General features: G+C 46.9%; 1 protein-coding gene across 5 annotated transcripts in view; it reads right to left on the reverse strand.

The window, feature by feature from the left end:
* Positions 1 to 23,984, reverse strand: part of LOC147636880 (calcium-transporting ATPase 8, plasma membrane-type-like) — a 339,374-nt gene that overhangs the window by 46,507 nt on the left and 268,883 nt on the right. For 4 of the 5 annotated variants that reach the window (XR_015266282.1, XR_015266281.1, XM_086800460.1 and 1 more), the window contains exons 15-18: positions 10,657 to 10,773; positions 10,449 to 10,547; positions 1,527 to 1,664; positions 1,272 to 1,372 (exon numbers count right to left, since the gene is read on the reverse strand). Coding sequence is in view for 3 of the 5 variants with exons in the window: in XM_086800460.1 (XP_086656586.1) it covers positions 1,272 to 1,372; positions 1,527 to 1,664; positions 10,449 to 10,547; positions 10,657 to 10,773 (455 nt within the window). In the remaining 2 variants the exon portion in view is untranslated. The remainder of the gene's footprint in view (positions 1 to 1,271; positions 1,373 to 1,526; positions 1,665 to 10,448; positions 10,548 to 10,656; positions 10,774 to 23,984) is intronic. The other variant, XM_086800462.1, reaches the window with a different exon arrangement.

Consider the following 23,984-nt stretch of genomic DNA (forward strand, 5'->3'; position numbering starts at 1 on the left):
CAAATCTGAAATTTGGTCCAAAATCAGAAAAAATCAGGATTTAGGGTTAGTACAAACCTGTTACCTACGGTGCGTAGGGGCCGGGGGAGAAGGACTGGTGCGTAGGTAGGGGTGCAAGCAAACCTGGAAGACTTCAAAGGCTGGAAACGTCTCTTTCAAGCGTCACTTTCAAAACTGAAATGCCAGGAGATACTGCATCGTACGTTTTCTATCATAAAAAAAAATTGGCCCAGCAAAAAAACGCGTTTCAAACGTTTGAAACGTTTGCACGTTTCAAACGAGTAGCCTAAAGTTTGAAACGCGTTTTTTTGCAACTATGCCCTCCACTTTTGCTTCTTCCTCGGAATTCACTGAAGATGATCCACCACCCAGACTACCACCTGTCCTCCCAGTTGTCAAACCCTTGTCAGATCGCTCCCTCTCCAAGCTCCAATCATAAATAGCTTTCTCATCCATCTCCAAGAGCGATCCTCTCCGTCATGGCCCTCCTCTACCCTGGTTTTCACCAACCTTCTTCTTTGCCTGTTGTGATACCCCCAAACACTGACAACTGCTCCTCCCTCTGCATCTTTCCTTTTTTTTTTTGGACCGTCTCCACTTCCGTATCTTAGCTGCAGAGTTCTCTGTCATCATCAGCCCTGCACAACCATCCGCTCTTTGGTGTTCGCTCTTCTATGCTCCACGCTGGGCTTCCTCTTACTTAGTTAAGCAGTCATATCACTAACCTCCTCATAGGTAACCCCTCTTCAACCAAACCTCTCACATTCACCACCTTTATGCCCGCTTCCATTATTACTTCCTCTTTCGTGATCCCCCTTGAGCACCGCACCCTCTCTCCAATCCGCTTTGGCCACGAAGCTTTTTTCTACCTCTGCACCAGCCACCTATATCTCTTTGCATGTGTTCAAGGATTCGAGATAAGTGATCAGCAAGGACATGAACTTTACCTGGCTTGGTGATCAATTCAAAGTCAAACAAACCTTGAAGCAGGAATAACATGCCGAACTACATGCTTTCTCTGCTATGAAAAAGTATGTGTAATTGTATCACGGAGCACACAAGAATTTTCTAGTGAACCTATTTGGGTTTCAAGATCCCAAAGGACATGGAACACAGCAAGTCCCCTAAAACTAAGCAAGGTTCTCTGTGTTTTGATTTTCTTCTGTACAACCTTGTAATGCAGTAATGCTTTGCGGCCTTTTTCGATCTAAAATTCAAGGACTTTTCAGTTTTACTGGACTGTAGAGTTTTTAATCCAAAGGACGTCATACCGCTTGCCCACCGGGTTCCTGTGCATCAAAATTTCATTTGGAGGTTCAGTTGCTAAGGCAAGTGCTCCCATGGTGTCCATTATAAGATTTACCCACAGAAGCTGCAGGCAGTAAATGAATGTATTTAAGCTGTGCCAATATTACCACATATGCCTTTTGAAGAGAAACATATAACAGATTCAAGTAGTATCAATGTAAGATCTAAAAGATTTTATCTTTACAATTTATTTCACAACCATCTAGCTCAGAGCCAACCTGTACAGCTGTCAGCGGAGCTTCACCGTTTGCAAGAGCAGCAATGAAATTCAAACCAAGAGCAACTCCATTTACTGTACACTGGAATTGGATGAACTTTTGGATGTTGGAATACACAGACCTTCCCCACCTAACAACCTACACAAGCACCATCTTTTGTTGTGTTTTAAATATGCAAAATCAATAGCATATAGAAACAAGTATAGAAGTCCAACCTGAATAAAATTAATGCCTTGGGAGTGTACACAAAGCTTGCCAAAATTTTAAAAACATGGGCCCCACCAGCGTAGCCAATGCATTCCTACCTTTACCACAGTCCCTTGTGCCCTAAGGCTGATTCTCCTGCTAATACCCTTTCCATCTTCTATTGATGGCCTTCTATTACCACAAAGATACCTCTAGGTATCTGTTCCTGCACAAGAACACATGAAGCTTCTAGGAGATAGGTTCCCCTAAGTAACAGGCAAGCGCATGATTCGGAATCCAATTTACCTTAAACAAGATTTAACAGCACTCACGACACAACCACAAAAAGAGATAAACGCAATACACCACTAGGGAGAAGAAGTGTGGGCTGACCTACCGCCCCCCCACAAACACCCCGCCCCCCCCCCCCCCCCTTTCTTCCCTTTTTAAAGGATTTTATTCTGAAAGGAATCTGCTTCCAAATACAAGATCACGGTGACAGAAATTTGTGGTAGGGCTCTCAATGCCTCTCTATAGCTCCTCTGCCTCTTTGATCTCAAAAAAGTATTGTGCTTTAAACCCTTCCAACCTACCTAGCATATACTGATCCATCAACATACTTGAGCATCAAAATCTACTAAAATCATTAGGAGCACCACCTTTTTAAAGCACGTTTCCTTCTTCCCCAAAGAATGGTCATTCCTATAACCTATTCGATATTCCAATGAAGCTTCTCATGAAGCAGTTCTCTAATCTAAAAGTAATTTCTATGCTTGTCAAATCGAGGCCAAATAAGTGGATTTTTAATGCTTTTATGCTATTTAATTCATGGAAAAATTAGGAATCAAGTCCATAATTGTATATTGATCCAATTAATGGTTATTCTATCATATGATATTACTAAACTTTATGTTTTCAAAATTATTGAGAATTATCAGTAATAGTAGTAGCGAAGCTATGGCAAAATTTCTTAAAAATTAACACATAGATCATTTTCATTCATAATATGAAAAGAGGACTTCCTACCATATTCTAGGATTAATCATCCTAGATTAATTGAATGATTTTAATTAAAATCATGGAAAAATTAATTTTTTATGTTTATGCATAAATAGTGAATTAGAAAAAAGAGAAATTTCTAGTAATTCATTTTTATGTTAAAAGAGTAATCCCCATGACAAAGGAAATCCATGTATTCCAATGAAGTAAGAGAAAAATTGAGATGCTAAAATAATGTATATTTTAATTAAAAATTAAAGAAAGATTTTAGTTAATATTATCTTTTTGCATAGATAAATTTAAATGATGAAAGAGGAATTCCCACCATATTGGAATTCAAATATTTAAATGAGAAAAGTGTAATTTCTAGCATATTGAAATTAGTGAAAGGGCAAGGGACCCGAAAACCAGCAATAATCAACAACCCACAGTTTCCAAGCACCAACACTTGAGGAAAGCATCACGATCCTCTCTTAGCAACATCCATTACTATCATAGCATAAACTCTTAACACCCAAGTATGTTCTTTGTTCCTCATTCGGCACTGAATACACACGGTTTTTGAAAGAAGAACTCATCATCATTTTCATCATGCAAGATCTTCACACAATACCCTCATGCCCATGCTATATATCTTTACAAAATGAGATAGGATGATGCAATATACACCCAAGGGACAATATTCATCAGACCTGCACAAGGGAAAATAGAAACAAGAGATATATGTCTTCAATACATGCCGGCAACCCTTCATAGCTCTGGTATGATCTTGACATCACCAACTCAATGGAGGGACAAGGATAATTCATACTATCATTAGGTGGAGATGTTTAATTGTGAACTAGACATAGGCTCATCTCTATATATCAATATCAAAACGGGTTACCTCGTTGATGCTTAGCGTTACCATCATTTGAGACAAAGATACCTTCATGACCTTCAAAAGCATTCTTCTAGGCTCGATCCTTAGCCTGTGCTTTCTCTGTTTTTGTGTATCCACTTCTAAGCTTGGATTCACCTTCTTTCTGTGCTCAGAGGCGGCACCCTCAAGAAGAAACATCACTCTCTGCTACGGCAGTAAGTGCAACATGACACTCTCCCTCTCTGTGCCAAACCCAAACACAGCTACACACCCACTCTCTGGCGTCGTCAGCATCAGACACCAACGGCAAAGAGGAAAAACACCAACATGAGCTTTGCCAGCTCTGCACCGATGGCTACTGAGCTTGCCATTCTGCATTCTAAGGCGGCAACCCGATGAAAAGGATAAAAATTCTCTACAGTGCCCAGAGGCGACTACCCAACTAAAAAAAAAACATTGCTCTTAGCTGCGGCAGTAAATGCAACAAGACACCCTCTCTCTCTCTACTACCAGCTGCGGCAACCTCAACCAAGAAAAAAAACCCCTCTTCATCGCTAGCCACGCCTTCCCTTTATACTATTAGAGCTTTGAAAATGTCTCTTGGCGATATCAAGCAAGTCCCGAATCCTTGCTCCTCGTTTGGCAACCATCATGCCCGCCATCTTTGAATTGAATTTTCCCTTCGTTTAATGCTTCAAAATCCGCCACATATGCATTCCTTGCGTGGCCATCCTCCAAAGGTCATAGACCTTATGCTTCATAAAATTATCTAATCTATTTCACACCCCTGGATGTCGGCAGTTGCACCACCTCCTTATCTCCATCTTCAAGGTATCCTATTGTCAGCTTGTAATGTCGATAGAAAAATGGATCCTTCGAATGGATGTTCTTTGAAGAAATGTCATTTGGATCCTTCCCCCGTATCAAATCAAGGATTATGGCACAATCCTTCGCTTTCTGTTAAATTTATCACCAAAGATCGACCAACCAGCATATATGCATCAACATGTAGTAACTTGACACTTTCCAATGACATTGCATTGATGAGATCAGCACATTTCACGACACTACATCATGTTGAGACAACCCATCGAAAGCCCTGCATTAGGCATCAGCATGTTCCATATTATCAAACTTCAGATGGTCATATTAACCTCATGATGGGCATCCTTGTGCTATATGAACATGCATCTATATGTACATATGTCAGAAAACCACACTCAAAAAACTCCTAACATATTTTGCCCAACCCCTAAGTCTGCTAGATCATTTATGACTAGCAGAGAAAAGTAAATTGAGACTCATGTCACCATTTTTCTTACATTGACCTGTCTCAGCCTCAATTTCATACATGTCATCCTTAGCAATGGTCATCAATCTCGCATAATATTTCTTTAAGCGCAGGCCATTTACCCTGGATGTATCCACAGTTCCATCAAGGTTAGCCAATTTCTTGCATTTTTCTTACAATGTTCCAAAGCTAGAGATCTGTCTAATTGGACCTGTTGTAGATACAAAAGTCTTTCCTTCTATACATCTTCTGGGTCAATCATCAGTTTTTCAAGCATTTTAATTACTGGTAATTCCACCTCAATAGGCAACAAAGCTTCCTTGCCATAGATCAAATGAAAGGGTGTAAATCCTGTGCCTGTTTTCACAGATGTTCTATAAGCCCACAGAGCACAAGGCAATTCCAGATCCCAATTTTTTCCTTGATGCTGGGTCACCTTTGACAATATCTTCATAAGCTCACCATTGAATCTTTCATTAAGTCCATTACACTATGGATAGTATGGAGTGGTGTAGTTATGTCTAATTTTCATTTTGGCACATAAGTAACCTATCAATTCTGCTCTGAAACCAGGCCCTTCATCAGAAAGCAACTCAAGAGGTACTCCAAATTTGCAACAGATGTCCTCATACACAAATTTTGCAACATCCCTAGCACCTATCTGCTTGACTGCCTTAGCTTCTGCCCACCTAGAAAGATAATCCACTGCAGTCAATACATAGCTTTTTCCCCGACTAGTAATAGGTAATGGATCCACAACATCAATTCCCCATTTTTCAAATACATCATAAGCTATTATGGTTTTCCGAAGCTTGGCTTTAAGTATTCTGTTTCCAAATGACTGACATTGTCTGAATGATTTGCACCAGTGGTGTACATCTTTTTGAAAACTCGGCCATATATATCCTTCCTGCAAAATTTTATGCAAAGTAATTTTGAATGCAAAATGTCCACCACAAGATCCTTCATGATTCTCCTCAAGGATTTTATACAACTCTTCTTTCCATGGTACACGTCTTAAAATCAAATCTGCTCCCAACATATACATTACATCAGCAATAAGTGTGTACCTGCTAGCTTTCCTCACAAAACCATACTTTTTAGACTTCTCAATTTCCTTGGGTATTCTGCCGGTTAACAAAAACTTCTCTTCTTTCTCCAAACACTCCCTTCCACAATACAGAGGTACATCAGCTTTGATTACAAAAACCTCATTGATCGTACTCTGAGCAGCTTTATGTGCTTCTTCATTTTGGCTACGATCTATATGGCGAATGCTCCATGCTTCAAATTTCTTAAGCGGGCCTCTAATTCTGAAACACATTTCTTGAAGTGAAGTGTTCTTGCTCTTCCATATTCCAAGCACCTGTTTAACAAGAAGCAGGGCATCACCCTTAATACAAAGTCGGCATACACCATATGTGCAATCCAGCCTCCAATGTAGAATACTCAGCCTCATTATTGCTATGTGCATCCCCCTTCATGCCTTTCTTAAAAAGGAGCTTGCCTTGTGGATCATATAACACAAGACCTCCTGAAGCAACATCATGACTTTTCCTATAAGAGCCATCAAAAAACAAAAGGTGTGTATTCCCAATCTCTACCACATTCTCAACCGTCTTCTTCACAACCTCTTCTTTGATAAGGAGAGGAGTCTCCTTGTAGGTCAAAAGATCTGCCAAGGTAGCCCTGGTGCTTTCCTCAACAGGGAATGAAAAAGAAAACTCCTGCAATTCCACAACCCATATTTCGTCACTGCCTTTGACATATTGCTGCCATTGATAAGCTGTGGTAAAAATGTGTAGCTTATCAAGAAAACAAATGGCCAAGGTAGGAGATAATGACGGAACCGTCTGCATGCATATACCACACTTGCCATTACAAGCTCTGCTTCTGACATGTTCTTTTCTGCCATAGTTTTGACCCTGCTAACACAATAAACTAGGCGCATAAAATGAGAACCCTTCCCCTTTTGTAATAACATGGCACCAATAGCATCATCTCCAATAGATGGATTTACATAGAAAACCTGTTCCAAATTAGGAGCCTGCATGGTTGGCATAACCCCCAAAACTTCCTTGACATTTTGAAAAACTTTTTCACATTCAATAGTCCAATTCAATGGATCATGCTTAGCTGCTTGTTGCAAAGGATAAAGCAATTGTGAAGAAAGAGAAATGAACCTGGTCATATACTTCACCTTTTGGATGAATGTGGCAAGCTGTTCGATATCTGTAGGTGAAGGTAGAAGGATGAGAGACTTCACTTTATCTGAATCAGCTTCGATGCCATTTTCTGAAACCACATGCCCTAAGAGCTTCACTCTTGGTTGTGCAAGGAAGCATTTCTTGGCATTGAGCTGTCCACCACACTCATCATAACGCTCAAAAGCTAGAGCCAACTTTTCACAATGATCTTGCCTGGAGCTATATATACAAAAATCATCAATGAAGTCTCTAACAAACTTACCAAAGAAAGGAGATAGTACCCAATTAGCTCTCCTTTGGTAATGAGCATGACCATTGGTGAGTCCAAAAGGAAGAACTTTGTAGCAGAAGCAACACCAGGGTGTAATGAAAGTGGTTTTCTTTTGATCTTCAGGGGCTATATTCAACCGAAAGTAACCAGAAAAACCATCACAGACACTATACCTTTCAAAACCAGCTACTGTGTCGAGAATCTCGTCAAGGAAGGGTAGTGGATAAGGATCTTTCTTGGTAGCTGCATTCAAGGGTTTAAAATCCACACAAACCCTCCATTTCCCATCCTTCTTTGGAGTTACCACTACTGGGTTTACCCAATCAGCGGTGTCAACTAGGGTAATGAAACCTGCTCTAAGAAGCTTGTCTACCTCTTCCTTCAAAACCTGCATTTGTTCATGTCCCATCTTTCTAAGCTTTTGCCTTACAGGTTTTGCACCCTCCTTCAAATCTATCTTCAATTCCTCACCTTTGAATCCCCTTATTTCCTCGTATGAGGTGATAAAAAGATTAGGGAACTTAGACAATAATTCCAAATACCTGTTTTTCTCCATGGAGGATAGATCTGGACTCAATGTCTTCATAAAAAATTCTTGCAAAGGAAATTCCTACAAGAGTATACGCAAGCAAGCCTCAGGATCCTCTTGTCCTACAAGAGCAAACCCAAGCACTTATAGGAAGCCTTCCTGTACCACCGATTGCCCTGCAGTAGCACCGTAATTCTCAGAAAGAAGTTTTGACCCGCTGTCCAACCTGTATGCTGTGCAGCCAACCCTTAATCTTTAAATTCTTGAAAAGGAAATTCCACACATGTGAAAGAAACTGTACGACCAGATGCGAATCAGATTCTGCAGCTCTTTACGGCACTCTTGTCACCCAGAACACTGGTGTTCGGACTCGCGCTGAAGGAAGCGCAGGTGTACACAGGAGATTCTGCAGCTGAGCAACCTGTATCCTGTACGGGAAACTCCAAAACTTTAAATTCTCGCAAAAGAAATTCCACACATGTGAAAGAAACTGTACGACCAGATGCGAATCAGATTCTGCAGCCCTTTTTATGGCACTCTTGTCACCCAGAACACTTACTGTTCAGACTGGTGCTGAGGGAGGCGCAGGTTTATGGCATGAGATTCGGCAGCTGTCCGGCCTGGAAGAGGGGGTTGCAGGTGTATGGAAGCTCTCTACAGCAGCAGTGGCAGGTACAGCAGCAAGGCCATGAGGCACAGCAGCAGATAGGGCAGTATTGCATCAGGTGTGACTGAACGGTAGTAGGTATGATTGTATGACAGACCTGCACAGAGGAGTACAAGCGTACAACAGTCTCCAGCAGCACAGATGTATGGCGAGGTATGGGCAGGCATGCAAGCAACAAATCGACAATTGTGTACAGCGTATGGAAGATAAGATTGGCTCGCAGGTACGCCAGGGTGTACGAATGTTCATACAGGTGTACGGCAGGCTGCAGAAGGGTGCGCCCACTTGATGAAGATTCCGTTGATGATGAGGATGAGCGATGGTGGGGTTAGATGTGTGTACAAAGCAGCTCATAAGCTCTTTTTATCATGTCTTACAGCTTTTTAAAAGCAAACAATTGCTTTTCATGCCAAAAAGCTAGGTGCCCATCTCCATGCATATGGCCGCCCTTTATGATAGCTGTCCACATGTTTTAAATTGGTTTCAGTCCACGTGAACAATTTATAAGTTGCCCGGCCGCTTTTTAAATAATATGAGTCCAAGCATAAAAACAATGTCACACAGAAAAATAAAGTCAAATCATGCATCCATGATACATATGCACATGTAAACTTGGAGTATCAGCTTCAGTTCTCTTGTATTCCATGAATATCATCTGCCATCTTGTACACTCCATGTGTACATGGCTAGTATAGATACAAGTGCATGATCTCCGCATGGGCCCTGCCCGAGATCATCACTCCAAAAGTGGGCCCTGCCTAGGATCTCCGTATAGGCCCTTCATGAGACCTAAAACATCCAAAGATCTTAATGTGGGCCCTGCTCAAGATCCCAGATCATCCTGCCATGTCCTTGGACTCCAAATGGGCCCTGCCCACATGATCCATACACATGTCCAGGATTAACATGCCCTGCATGTCCTAGGGGTTGTATGACACCTTATTTGTCGAATGCATTCACCCACACTTATTGATGCATCGTTAGCCAAATTTCAAAGTGAGCTGCTTCTATGTCTCTTAAAACTCACGGAATGTGCTCGGAATTTTGGAGAGATTTTTACACACCCCCACACACACATGAGCGGATCATTCCCCCCCCCTTAGGATGTTGCACCTGGCCTTAGGCAGTGAGTTCAAACCCAGGTGAACACCTTGAGACTTCGAAGCTCTACCAACTGCTCTAGCGGCGGGAGACAAATACCTACACCAACATGACAAAGGTTTTTAATGTTTCTAGGCATTAGTTATAGAGCTAATGTCTTCCAAACATTTGGACCACTAAGTTGGTGTACACACCTTTACATGTCAAGTATTCAATTATTTGGATCTAAGATATGAAATATTGAAAAAGAACCCTCAAGACTGTGAAGGTTCTCAAGCATAATATAACAATTTCTTTTGCAAGATCTCACCAGATTCTCTTGTGCCTTACTCTCCTTATTGCTTCTCCTTATAAGGTACATTAGACAAGTAGGGGAAGAAGGGATAACCGGAGTGAGAAGGGCAATCTGTCAACTGCACTCCCTTGGATCCCACTAGAGTCAGGCCTTCCCAAATCTAGTTGCCAAGCACAAGAGAAGGATCGGTGTAGCAGGTGTGGCCATGGAAGCTGGGACATGGTGTAAGGGGAGGTAAGGCTTTTGTTTTAAATGCATGACTTGCTACAATGAGTATAACTTTATCCACATAAAAGTTTGATGAACATGGCTATTATGTATAGATTTTGGTTTCAATACAAAGTCTTTACAAGTGTCCACAATTTTCCCAGCTCTCTTAAAGGCACGGTGAGTATACGGTGAGAAATCAAGGGAGCTTAGACATGGGAAATAAGGATTGCTCCTCTTTTCTATGAAATGAAATGTTCAATTTATAAATTCACAATACAAAAATCCATCCAAATTTCAATCATACCTTTACAATGGAAGCAAAGTTATCATCCAATATAATGATGTCTGCACTTTCTTTTGCCACTTCTGTGCCAGCTATTCCCATAGCTAGACCAATTGATGCCTGTAAACAATAACCAATAATTTCAAACAAAATGTGCCCATACAGCACGTTTCCAAATTAAATATTTTTTTAAAAGAAATTTATGCTATTTAAAGTTTTAGAAAAGAACCTCATGAAGTGCTGGGGCATCGTTGGTGCCATCACCAGTGACAGCAACTACATCCCCCATCTCTAAAAGCCTCTTTACCAAGGTATGCTTGTCTGTAGGAGAAGACCGTGCCATTACCTGAATGCAAGAAATTTATAAGAGAAACTAATGCAGGCATTAGGTAGCCACTAGACCAGTACAGGAACATTCAACACTAATACATTAACAAGAAGGTTATTACTAACAAGAAAGACAAAGCAGTAGACATGGGTTAGCCTACAAACAGAGAAAGGCTTGGCCTCACTTGGCTAGTTTGAAAAACTAGGAAACATTGACCTTCTTCATCTAAGAGGTCCGTGTCTATTTAGTATTCCAGCCTGTGTGTCATCCTATTCACTGTGATCACTGCTGGGTGCGCACGGTACAGTGAAGGGCATGTAACAGTGTTTTGGAGTAATACAAGTGTTGTCCAGTATTCTTGTCACTCTTGCCAATATTCTCATTTATGTTATACTCCAATCTAGTCTGTCTATTCATGTGTGCGCTGCATTGTGAGCATTGAGGACTCCGGACATACTGTCCAGAGGAGAACCACCACTTTAGTGTGCCAGGCAACCAACCTTGCTAGATAGACGAGGAGGTAGGGACTCCACTGCCCTAAAGAAGACTAAGGAGCTCTATTTTGGCAGTCTCCCAGAAAGCAATTGATGGCATCTGTGCGGACCATCTTAGAGTGGTATACAGTCTGGTGTCCAGGAGGGTTCGGGTCACGGTCTCTTCATCCTGCACCGTCCCCCCTCAAGGGGAAGGAGAAAACCACTGCTTTGACATTGGCATGGGCAGGACAGGAGTGTACATATGATGCAAACCCAAAGGAAAGCCCGATCCTCTGAGAATTCTCCTCTGTCCATTGGGAAGACGGCGGAAGAAGGCCTAGTCCAGCCCCATGAAAAGGGTGGAGCTGAAGCTGGGACGAACCTTGTGATGGGGCAGGAGAGGATCTGAGTTTCCACCATGGGGTCGGAGTAGCTGTGAAAGGATCTCCAACGGGGGGGCTCTGGCTGCTGGGCCCTTGAGGAGGGAGGTCGAGCTTCCCCCTGTGCCAAAGGGGGGGGGGGATTTTTGTTTTGTTTTGTGTGTGTGTGTGAGAGAGAGAGAGAGAAGGAAAACAGGGTGGTAGCCGATCTGCTCCTCCTACTCTACTCTTCCGCGACCTGTGTGTGTGTGTGTGTGTGTGTTGGGGTGGGGAGGGGGGATGTTGTACAGCCAGCAAAATCCTGCTAATACCAGGAGAATCAACATTATGAGCAGAAACCGTTTAAGGAACTTCCAAGAGATCTGCAAGTCACACTTTGCAATGAGTTACATAGCACTGAAAACTACATAAATTTGAAAGTGAAACATGTGCGTGCACGTGCGCCATAGCACTGAAAACTACATAAATTTGAAAGTGAAACATGGCGCCTCTGTGTGTGTGTGTGTGTGTGTGAAATGCTTATATTGGCATTGAATATGCCAAATACACGCAGCAGGATGTCTTATTATTGCAAGTGGATATTGCTAAGGCTTTTGATACTATTAAATGGGGGTTTATTCAAGAAACCATGCGTGCTCTGGGATTTGGAGAAAAAATGCAGAATATCATTTACTGGCTTTATGTTGATAGCCAGGCGGCTTGTATATTGTCAGGAGATCTCTCAGAATCATGGACTTTGCATCGTTCAGTTAGGCAGGGATGCCCTTTAAGTGCTCTTTTGTATGCTATAGCGACGCATCCCATGCTATAGCGACGCATCCCATGCTTCTTGATATAGATCATTTGGTTGATACTGGCAATCTTCATGGATTGGACATTCAGAATAGACGTCAGTTGGTTGCTCAGGCATATGCTGACGATTCTTTCTTTCTTCCTCGCAACACACATCAGGATCTCTCTACTTTGATGCAGGCTCTTTCTTTGTTTGCCCTTGCGGCTGGCCTAGAAATCAATTTTCAGAAATCTAAATTGTTGCCTCTGCATTCAAAACAGTGGCATAATTTGCTATGGCCAGGAGAAATAGTTCACTCCACTCATTTGATTAGACATTTGGGATATCCTTTGGGATGGTCAGTCACTCACCGTCAACAAACAGATTGGGTCTTGGCAAAGCTCAAGAAAAAGTTGAAATACTGAAAACTTGCAACATGGCCATTGCATGTTCGTTTACGGATTCTCCAATCCATCTTGGTTGCTTATATTCAGTTCTACCTTCCTCTCATCAGGTTTTCTAAGGGGGAGCTGAAATTATTTATGTCCACCATCTTTGAGATATTCTGGAGGTCGAAGCAGGGGAAAAAGAGTGTATGTTTGCTTTCGGCAAATCGTTTGTGCACCCCTAAAATGCATGGAGGCTTAAATATCCTTAATTTACAGGTGCATATTCTTGCCCACAGAGGTAAACTGATGCTTCAATTTCTGGAAGGCACTCAGCCTTGGACAGTGATGATCCATCATTTGTTACTTCATCTGACGACTTCCGCTTTTGGCCATTGGCAACCTACTCATTGGGATTTTATTCTTGGTTACATTACTGGCAAAATTAAGGGTTGTCCTCTCATTTCTGGCTTACTTGCTAATTGGAAGCTCGTCCTTTCAAATTTAAAATGGAATGGTCGCGGCTCCTTACAAGGCAACTCTCTCCGCGTTGAGAGCATCCACTGGTCCAAAGCATTTTCAATTCCCCTGGCGGTGCAAGAACCCCGGCGTTCATATTTTCTCCACTCAAAGGGTGTTACCTCTGTGGGAGATGTCATCCATCCTGATGGCTCCCCTCTTTCTTTTTCACAGGCTGCTGCACATTATGGCCTGGGACCTCATTATCGTCGTCTTTGGCGTGATATAATTCAGATGCTTTAGCCTTTTTTGCCGATTCCACTGTTGGAAATTCGAGATCGCCTGCAGCATTGGACTATCTCCTCTTTTGATTCTTCATGCCATCCCTTGAGGCTATCTGATATTACAGTTGCTGGTCTGTATAAACATTTGTTGCCATTGCCTTGGGTTTCTGAACGGGCAAATCTCTTTTGGCATATGCATCGGTCATCTTGGTGGTGGAAAAGACGATTGCGATCTCTTTGGCAGTCGAAGCTTCCTCTTCGACAACAGCTCTTTTTATGGCGCGTTCTTTTGGCTGTTATTCCCTCAGGACAGTTTCTGGCACGCAGACATATATCCTCATCCACTTGCCATAGATGCTCTGCTTCCAGGGAGACAGTCATTCATATTTTTTGGAGTTGTCCTTCTTCTCGTCAGTTTTTTCTTCCTCTCATCCAGCTTCTGCGGGCTAGATTTCCAAATATGATATTTGGAAAGTTTTTCTGGCTATTTGGTCTTCATTTGCCCAGACCAGAGTTCTCTCTTTTCTTCTCATGGGTGCGCTACTGGGCTTTATGGACACTATGGAAAGTTCGCAACCATGCAGTTTTCGGTGATGCGGTTTTTTTTGCTTTTTCTTTTTTTTCGGTACTCAGTGCATGCAATCGAAGAATGCATCAATCTTTCTTCGATTGTATGCAGGTTGACCAAATAGATCATGATGTATATATGTCTTATATTGACATCTTCAGTTGATGTACTTTGGGACTATCTACTTTGGATAGTCATCTTGTAAATCTAATATAATTATGATTCCACTAAGAAAAAAAGTGTGTGTGTGTGTGAACTCCCTGCCGCTGCCGCGATTGCCCCTGTAGGGCTTCTAGCTCTGCGTCGCCCTCGCCACAAGCCTGCAGCAGCCCTCCCCGTGACCTCCTGGGGGTCCCCTTTGTGCGCACCAATCTGCCCCTCCTCTTCTCTTCCGTGACCTGTGTGTGTGTGGGGGGGGGTGTGTGTACAGCCAGCCTTATGCTCGAGACTGTAACTCACTTGTGGAGTTGCTTGCATTCCCGCGAATTTCTTCAACATTTGACAACACTGCTGCTTGCTGCTGTATAGATTCCCTTGACACCGCTTTGGGTGCCTTTTTTGGATTTTTGGCAGATTGTCCCCGGCTTTACTGGGGTATGATGATTTCTTCATATGGGTGTGCTTCTGGGCTCTTTGGACCATCTACTCCACCAGAAATCATCTGCACTTTTTTGGTGATGTTGTTCCTCCCTTCCCCTATTTCCATGCTGCCCTATTCCGATCTCTTTGAGATTGCTATGATCTTGACGAGCTCTCTCCAGTTTGAAGAATTTTCCCAGTTTTTCTATTTCCTTCTCATAGTTCCACCCACTTCGGGTGACTATGACTGTACAGTTTAGTATTTAATATAAACAGTGGTTTCACAAAAAAAAGTGTGTACAGCCAGCTTGTGTACAGCTGTGTGTGTGTGTGTGTGTGTGTGCTGGTAAGGGCTTTCTTCATGGAGCCTGTGAAGACTTTTCAAAGAGGTTACCTTAAGCGTCGCAAGGTTTGGGTTGATGATGAGCTTGCTCACTGCGTGAATCCGGAATTACAGCCTTTTGTTGAAACCTTGCAAGAAGGGTTTTCTGAAATTCAGCAAGCTTGGGATGTGTTAGAGCCGGCTTTTCGTGTTTCTATCCCGGGACAAGTCTTGTATGCTCCAGTAATGAGTTTGGCATAGAAAGCAGTTGTGCTATTCTTTCCAGGCCACATGCCTGATGTAGGAGATGTTGCACAGTGGATTAAGTCTTTGCTTAAAGGATGCTTTGTTACAGGCTGTTACAAAGCTGCCCGTGGTTTCTATGAGGTTATTTTAACTGAGCCATAGTATAAGCAAATACTTTTGGGGAAATGTCCCTTGTTTTATGGTCGCCAGTCGGTGCACGTTTTTCCTTGGATGCCAACCAAGGACTATCAAAATCTTATCAGGCACAAATGCCCGGTTTGGGTGGAGGTGTTGGACTTGCCTTTGTATTGCAGACCTGCATTACCGTTCTTAGCCGAGGCACTGGGAAAAGTTGTATGTCCAGTTTGATGCTTTTACCTGCGCAATAAGCTTGGATTTCTTGATGCGCTTGTCGGATCATTTCCCGGTTTTTGTATGACATTGCATTTTGGTCTCCCACCGCAGGATGTGCCGCTACCTTGCAAGAGGCTCTTGCTAGTTAATGATAGTTATCTCAAGCATCAGTGCTTCCAGTTCATGGTACATGGACTCATTGATCGCCTTGTTTTGCATGTTTCTGTCGACACCGACGGGGCATGGGGGATTGTTTTTCTATGGGCATGCAGGATGTTATCCAAGACTATGGCAAATGCTACGTGGGAGGCTTACGAACTCAGGTGGCCAATACTAAGTCTCAACTACAGCAGCTTACACATCTGAGCCAATAAATGTGCCCTTTCCTCTACAGAGCAATCCTGCCTTCAATCTGCACATTATTCCTTGGCTCACAATGATAAATGTCAACTCCACAAATGCAAGTCCGTTCTCGTCATAAAGCATTGTAGGATAAGGGCTGCTCCTCTAAGGCTTTTTTCAAAAGCCTCCACACTTCCCGACATATGCATTCCCTACATAGGGTGCAACAGCATGATGGGACTTGGATTGACAATAAGCAGTAGCTTGATGGTGTTGTCCAACAGTATTTTGTTGATTTGTTTGCTGCTCTTGGACCCTCACCTCAGATGAATTTGTAGCACGTGATGTGTTTTTTTTTTTTCCGAGAAAAGATCCTTTCATTAGTATATAAAAACGCCCGTAGGGCTACAAAAGATCCTCTCCCGCTCACAAGAAAACAGAGCAGAGAACAAAGCAAGGTAGCCAGGGAGACTCTCCCTAGGTGCTGAAAAGTACAAGTATCAGTACAAAGAACTGAGGGGCTATATCATACAATAGGAGGGGGAAAAAGCCAAACAGGTGGCCTGTAGTGCCAACGAGGGGACCCTGCGTGTAGGGTATAGAAAGTGGCGGTGCGTCAGGTGGTGTGAAAGGCCTGGCGTCGCAAGATCGCCTCATCCGAGTCGCCCCGGATGCGGTCATACTGTCCTCGCAGGGTGTGGATCAACTCCTGCCAAATCCCGCGAATAGTCTCTGCTGGTGGCTCCAGTCTCCCCTCAAAGGCCCTAAAACACCGGGCCCTCCAGGTGAACCAGATGGTGAGGCTGCTGAGGAGCTCCCATCGAAGATCCCTCCCCTGTGTCCAGTTGGCGGACGAGAAATCCGGTGAAGGAACAAGGCGAGGCTGGCCCCTAATGAATCTGATGGCTTGGCTGTCCTGCTCCGTCTCATAGCCCATAGCAGGCCCTGACGAAGTCGACCAAGCAACGGCACCCCACGTATACATACCCTCTGGAGAGAGGGGAGCCAGAATACGCAGCATCCGCAGCCAAATCTGCTGCGCCTGAGGGCAGTCCCATAGGCAATGTCTCTGTGTCTCCAAAGGGTGGCCGCATCGGACGCAGGCCGGACGCAGGCCGCTAGAAGACCGTTGTAGACAAGCCAGGTGCCAACTGCTGATCCCTTGTGGGCGACCAGCCACCACTGGAAAGTTGAGATCCTGCGGGCCTGTCGACTAGCCCAGAGCCGGGCCCAAAAATCCTCCAGGAACTCCTGTGAGAGTCCCTGTAGCCGCCAGTGCCCCGCTGCAGCTGGAGAGACCATCCTCCTCGCCGTCAAAATATGCCGCCCCAACCGAATAGTATACTGAAAAAAGGTGATCTCGGTGGCCTCAAGGGATGCATAAGGATCATGCCACTCGTACTCACCAAGGTCCCACTGGGCCAAGGGGCGCATTGCATATGCCCATATGCGCCAATCCGGGAGCACATCTGCAGGGTCTGGGTCAATATGCCACTTCCGAGAAGCGGCGGCCACTACCCGTATCCTCTGAAAGGTGCACTCTGCAACTAAAGGCGACTCCACCTCCACTCTCTGAAGTCTGCTCTCATCTTGAATCTCATAGTAGAGGCATCTGCCATCCTCAGTGCAAGCTCTGACAGCAATCAGGATCTCCAACTGTGTAAAGGCTCCCATCCACTGTGGGGCCACAAGCTCGATAGGCGTGAACCACTCCTCTGTGAGTGCCTCTTGAATGTCATCCCTCATAATCAACCCCCCTCTGAAGTGACTCAGCCTCTCCACCTGGATCTCCTCTGGGAGACTGCAGAAGGCCTGCCAGTCTCCAAAGTTACGTGCTGGGCCTGCCGCCGCCAAAGGTCCCCAGGCTGGACGAGGCCGAGAACCCAGCATATGACCCTGCTCTGTGCGAACCGCTGGGCTCCAGATGAGCGGCTGTCTGGCCCGCTCCTCCACACAAGAAGGAGGTCTCTGAGAGAGCCCCAGTCTCAGCAGCTCCCAAGCTCTCAGGATGCTCAAGGCAAATCTGTCCTCCCATCCTCTACTGAGGCTTGTCCTCCTCATCTCTATGAAGATCCATCGAATCTCTGGTGCCCAAGTGCCCCCTGCTGGTGGGGGAGCCCAAGCCTGTAGTCGCTGCAAAAGAAGCTCTTTCCAAGGCTCAGCGCCTGGAAGCAGCCCCCGTACAATAAGCTTCCCCAATAAGGCTCTACTCTGATCGACTGAATCTATAATGCCCAAGCCTCCCTGGGCCAGCAGAAGTGTAATAACTGCCCAAGCAACCTTTGCCCGGGCTGGCTGACCGTCCCGCCCAAACCAAAGAAAGTTCCTAATCAGCCTCTGTACCTGGCTGATGCAAGAGCTCGAGAAGATCCAGCAAGACGTAATGTACCACATGGTCGCTAAAAGCACCTGATTTGCCACCACCACCCTCCCAGCCAAGGATAGCCGAGTTGTACTCCAATACAAAAGCTTCTTCCGAATGATCAGAAGAAGCCGGGAAATCTGCTGCTCAGGTGACAAATCTAGTCCAATTTGGCATCCCAAATATCGCACTGCTATGCCAGGAGGAATCCATCTAAAACCGGGGTCTGGGCTCCATGCCAGAGTGGGAGCGCTACTGATCCAAAAGGCCACTGTCTTGCGCCAATTGATCAATGCTCCCGAAGCTGCACTAAAAACCTGGAGCGACTACTCTGCCCGAAGAAGATTGGCCTCCTGGCCATGCAAAAATAAGCCCGTGTCGTCAGCAAACTCAGCATCGAGCAGGTCCTCCCTCCGGACTGGGAGCTGGAGTCCTCTCAAACCAACCTCCTCTGCCGTCAAATACATGCTCATAGCCTCAGCAAAGAAGAGAAAAAGAAACGGGGCGAGAGGACACTCTTGACGGACTGATCTGGTCAGCTCAAAACTCGCCCCCCGTCCTCCTGCAATCAACACCTGGCTACGAGCTGTGGAATACAGAGCCGCCGCTCCTCTAATCCAACCTGGCTCAAAGCCCAGGCGTAGCATAGTGCCCTCTAAGAAACCCCAATCGACTCTATCGTATGCCTTCTCAAAATCGAGAAGCATCACGACCAAGTCCTCACCAAGAAATCTAGCTCCGGGCCGTCGCCTCCCAGAAGGTGAAAATGTTGTCAAGAATACTACGCTCCTTGACAAATCCTGTCTGGGTAGCATGAATCAACTCCCCCAGGAAGGGCTGGATCCTCAAGCTCAAGGCCTTTGCTAAGACCTTGTAGACAGTATTGAGGATCGTAATAGGTCTCCAATGCCGAATATCATCTGATACTCCCTCCCCCTTGGGGATAAGAAAGATCAAGCCCTCTGAAAAGCTCTGTGGCATCACCCCAGTGTCCAAAACATACTGAAAGCCCCTGCGGAGGCCTGGCCCCAAAAGGTCCCAATAGCGCATAAAAAAGGCAGGCGTCAATCCGTCCTCCCCTGGGCAACTATGGCACGGCAGGACCCTCGAGGCCTCAGCAAGCTCAACCTCTGAAAGTGGCTAACCCAGAACTGTACGCATACGATCTGTGACCCTCCTCTGCACATGGGCCCACACAGTCTGTCTACAAGCATCCCGAGCCTTAGTGGCTGGCTCCGCTGAAAGCAGGTCTGTATAGAACCCAGTGGCAATGGCTCGGATCTCCCCGGGCTCAGTAGCTACCGATCTGTTCGGCCTACCAGGCTAACGGACTCTTGCTCGAGCATGGCGGGGTCCAGTAATCTCAAAAAACTCCCTAGTCACTCTATCACCAAGCTGCGTCCAATGAGAGGCCTGGCGACGATAGTAAAACTCATGTCTCTGCTCCTTTGCCTCTCTAACCTCCTGGCGTGCCAAGCTCAGCTGGGACGCTACCCACTCACATGCAGGCTGCTGCTCATGAAGGCACTGAAGCGAAGCAAGGCTGCGTCTCAGCCGATGCTCCCGCTCGCGAATCTCTCCCAGCCGTGTCAAAGCTGCAGCGTGCAGAAAAGAGCTAAGCTCGATGAGTCCCTGGGCACACTGGCCTGCTACATCCTGGTCAGAGCACTGACTATCATGCCAGATCCTCTCAATGTCCTCAGCGAGACTAGGATCTGTAAGTACCCTCTCTGGGATCCTCAACTGCAAGCTGGGCTCCCGTGTCCTCTCCTCAAGTGTCAAAATAACTGGCGCATGGTCTGAAAATGAGGTGCCAGCGAGAATGCCAACGGAGCCCCCTCGCTCCCCTAACCAGTCGCCCACATAAAAGCAATCAATCCGTGAGAGATTAGTCCCTCCCTGCCGGCCGAGAGAAACTAAGACTGTCCTGAGAGCGGGAGAAGGCCCCATGCTGCCATGCATCAGTGATCCTCAGTGACATGCAAAATCGCTCCCAAGCTGCAAGCTCCGTGCCGTGCACTGTAACATGACTGCCTCCCACCCTATCGGCCGGGTCCTCTAGCATGTTGAAGTCTCTCCCGACACACCAATGTGCGGGCTGGCAATGCATCCGTAACCTAGGTCCAGAACTCTACTCTGGCACTAGCATGGTTGGGCGCGCATAGACGTTGAGCACGCCCAAGAGCTCGTCATGCATCCTCAGAATGACATACTGTGCTCTACCAGGCACAATGATTCCTCGATCCACAATGGCCTGCCGCCATACATCTGCAATGAACATGCATACTCCTCCCTGTCCACCCAAAGGGCCAAACCCTACAGACCAAAAGGTGTCCCATCTACCAGGCATCACCGAACCATATCTCCGGATCCTGCTCTCACCCAAGTGGTGCTCCTACATCATCAAAATATCAATGCTACCACCAACTAGGCATCTCTGAAGCTCCTGCCTCAAGCATCCACGATAGCGTATATAATGTGCTCCACCAAGGCCCTGTACATTCCATGAGATGATCCTCATGGATGACCTGCTGAGGTGGATGCTGTCTCAGCCGTACAGCGGGCCTTCGCAAGCGGCTTGGATGGAGAATAGTCCCCATCCGAGCGACTACGAATCTGCCCACCCGGTGTGCTGCAAGAATCACGGATCAGGCGCCAGTGGCTGTGTCCCATGGCGACTGCCTCCTGCTCAGACAGAGCAACCTCGTGTATACATACATATCCAGGGTCGCGTGCTAAGTCTGCCACTATGTGAACGACCAAATGACGAATCCCTGAGGCATCCACACTCCCGGGATCCAAGAAAAAATGAGCCAACACCCATAGTCGGCCTATCACATCTGTCACCTCCAGATCGCTCACATGGTGAGAAAACTCAACTGCCAGAGTCTTCAAAGTGCTAAGAGCGAGCTCCAGAGTCCACTCCCGGTCGCATGGGCGACAGAGAGGGAACGAGAAGGCCACCACTGAATCAAGTGCCTCCTCCCCGCGGGCCGGAGGTATCACTACATGAACTCTGATGGGTGCTGGCTCATGGGGGTCCTCTGCTCCAAAAAGCAGTGTGAAGGAGTAATCAAAAGCCTCCGAGCGCTGTCTAGTGCCGAGGCGACTCAGCGGACTGCGGATAGATGATATCCGTGAAGCCCGAATCGGCATGGTAAGTCTCCTCTGCGGTGCTCGAGCAAGGTCGGTGCTTAGAGCCCTCCGGACTGCAGGTGAATGCCAGGGGACTGCCACGGCCTCCCGGGGAGCTGAGGCGGGCAGGGGGGGAGCAGGAGGGGGCGAGGGGGGTGGAGAAGGAGCCGTTGTTGCTGAAACCGGAGCGGGGACGGGAGGAGGCGAAGGCGGAAGCGAGGCGGTAGGGGGGGACGGGGGTGGGGGGGGTGAAGGAGGGGGTGCTGGCATCTCCTGGTCCTCAGTCGTCGCAGGGGTCTCCTCCTGGAGGGGAGCAAAGCTGTTCCTCATCACGGGAGCCCAGTGATGCTGAGACTGTGGCTGTTGCTGCATCGGTCTCTGGGCGTGCTGCTGTGGCTGTCTCCCTCGACAGCGCCCCTGTCCAGGCTGCCACTCCGAGGTCTCTGTGGCCTGAGCAGGTGTCCCGGAGGCTGCCTGCCGAGCCGCATCTGTGGGCGGGCCATCAGGGGCTGCTCCTGCTGCTGCTGTGAAGGTCGGGGTCTGCTGCGAGGGCAGGCCTTGGCCAGATGGCCGACCTGCCTGCAAGTAAAGCACTGGTTCGGGAGTCCCGAGAATTCCACTCTCTGATCAATCCATCCCCCCCCCCATCCTAGGTAGCTGAATGACCTTCGGAAGGGAGGAGATGTCCGGAACCAAAACTCTGACCGAAGGTAGCCCAGCTGCTCTGGCCACCACTGAAGCTGCTGTGGGGCCAGTCTCTAGCACCGAACCCACCAATGCTCCTAGCCTAGAAAGGAGCGGAAGGTACTCACGGCGGAGTCCAGGGAAGCAAACTGTAACATGGAAAAGACACTCTCCCTGCTTGGCCGCTGCTGGGTCAAAGCCATGCTGCCAAGGTCTGAAGAATGCCTGAGCACCCCTGATGTCAAGGGGACTCATGGCTAGGACCTTGGCCATGCTCTGGGCTGTCTCAAACTCGATCTGGTAGTGTCCACGGCCCAGTAGCTGAACGTCCAAGATCTTGCCCACATCTGCAAGAAGGCGGGCTTGGAGAAGATCCCGGATCTCCCCTCTGCTGGGGCGAGTGCCGACTATACGGCAGATGGTGGAATGTGCTTGGAGGCGTTCCACCTCTGCGGTGAGGCTTGCTTCCTCTTTTGGCGAAAGAGAAAGCCTGATGGGGGTGTCCTCAGCAGGGGCGGGCGAGGGGGCTGCGGGAGAGTCCCTCTGAGGCGGGACGGGAGGAGCCTCCATCAGTGTCTGAAGCTATGTCGAAGGCGGAGCGAATGCGGAGAGTCCTGCAAGAACCGAGCTACACACAAAGGACGGAGGGGGAAGGCGGAAGGCGGAAGGCAAAAAGAAAAACCTAGGGGACGGAAAAATCAGAAAAAGAATGGGGGGGGAGGGGGGGTTAAGGTGGCGAAGACAAAAAGGCCCAAGGGGGGAGGCGGAAACAGTGCGAAAAAGGGGGTGGGGGGGAAGATAAGGCGATGGCGGCTAAAGGCGGGGCGGGGCACTGAAGAAAGACGGGAGGGCGCGAAGGAGAGGAGCAGCAAGGGATGGCGGGCGCTACAGCGCTGGGGCGCGCAGGACAGCCAAGCAGGGGAGGGGGGGCAAATGCGAGGGCAGGCGGGGGGGGGGGGGTAGCAGACGCGAAGGCGGGAATGGGGGGAGGGCGTGCAGTCAGCGCGAGCAGGGGGGGGGGGGGGGGGCGAGCGAGCCGTCCATGTGATGTGTTCTTACGCAAAGTGCATCCTATTCTCTCCGTGGATGAGGCAAATTTGTTAGACATGCCATTTACCGATAAGGAGTTGACAGCTGCCTTGGCCCGATTGGGTTGCTTGAAATCCCCAGGATGGGATGGACTTATAGTCGAGTTCTTGCTGAGTTTTGGGATGATTTGAGCCTTGTTTTATTGCACATGATTAATGATGCCTGGCTATCTGGTGTGATACCTCTCTCATGGAAAAAGGGTTTGCTACGTTTGCTCCCTAAAAAACCGTTGTGTGAATGTCAGTCAGGTTGGCGTCCGCCGATTACTTTGATGCCAGTGGTTTATAAGTTGGTTTCTAAGATGCTGGTTCTCCGGCTGTCCCACATTTTGTATGCACCCAATATGGTTTTGTGCCTTGCCGATAGATTCTTGATAATATTGCTAATACTTACATTGGGATAGAGTATGCCAAATACACTGGTCACGATGTTCTCATCATGCAGGTAGACATTGAGAAAGCTTTTGATACTGTTCGATGGGATTTCATTGCAGTTGTTCTCACCCAGTTGTGGGCTTCGGTCATCGCATGCAACATGTGGTGTATTGGCTCTATGCGGATGGCTCTGCCTGTTGCCTGTTGGCTAATGCTCTCTCTTCCTCTTGGACATTGGGCCTCTCTGTCCGGCAAGGCTGTCCTCTCAGTGCCTTGCTATATGCTATCGCGACTCATCTGTTACTACTATACATGGATGCTTTAGTTTTGGAGCAGCACTTGCATGCCATTGCTATTCCTGGGGGAGACGCCTTTTGTTAGCCAGGCTTATGTGCTGATGACTCCTTTTGCTTCTTG

The sequence above is a fragment of the Cibotium barometz genome, chromosome 7, assembly GCF_041138505.1.
Source record: "Cibotium barometz isolate CiBa-2024 chromosome 7, ASM4113850v1, whole genome shotgun sequence".
Taxonomy (NCBI): Eukaryota; Viridiplantae; Streptophyta; class Polypodiopsida; order Cyatheales; family Cibotiaceae; genus Cibotium; species Cibotium barometz.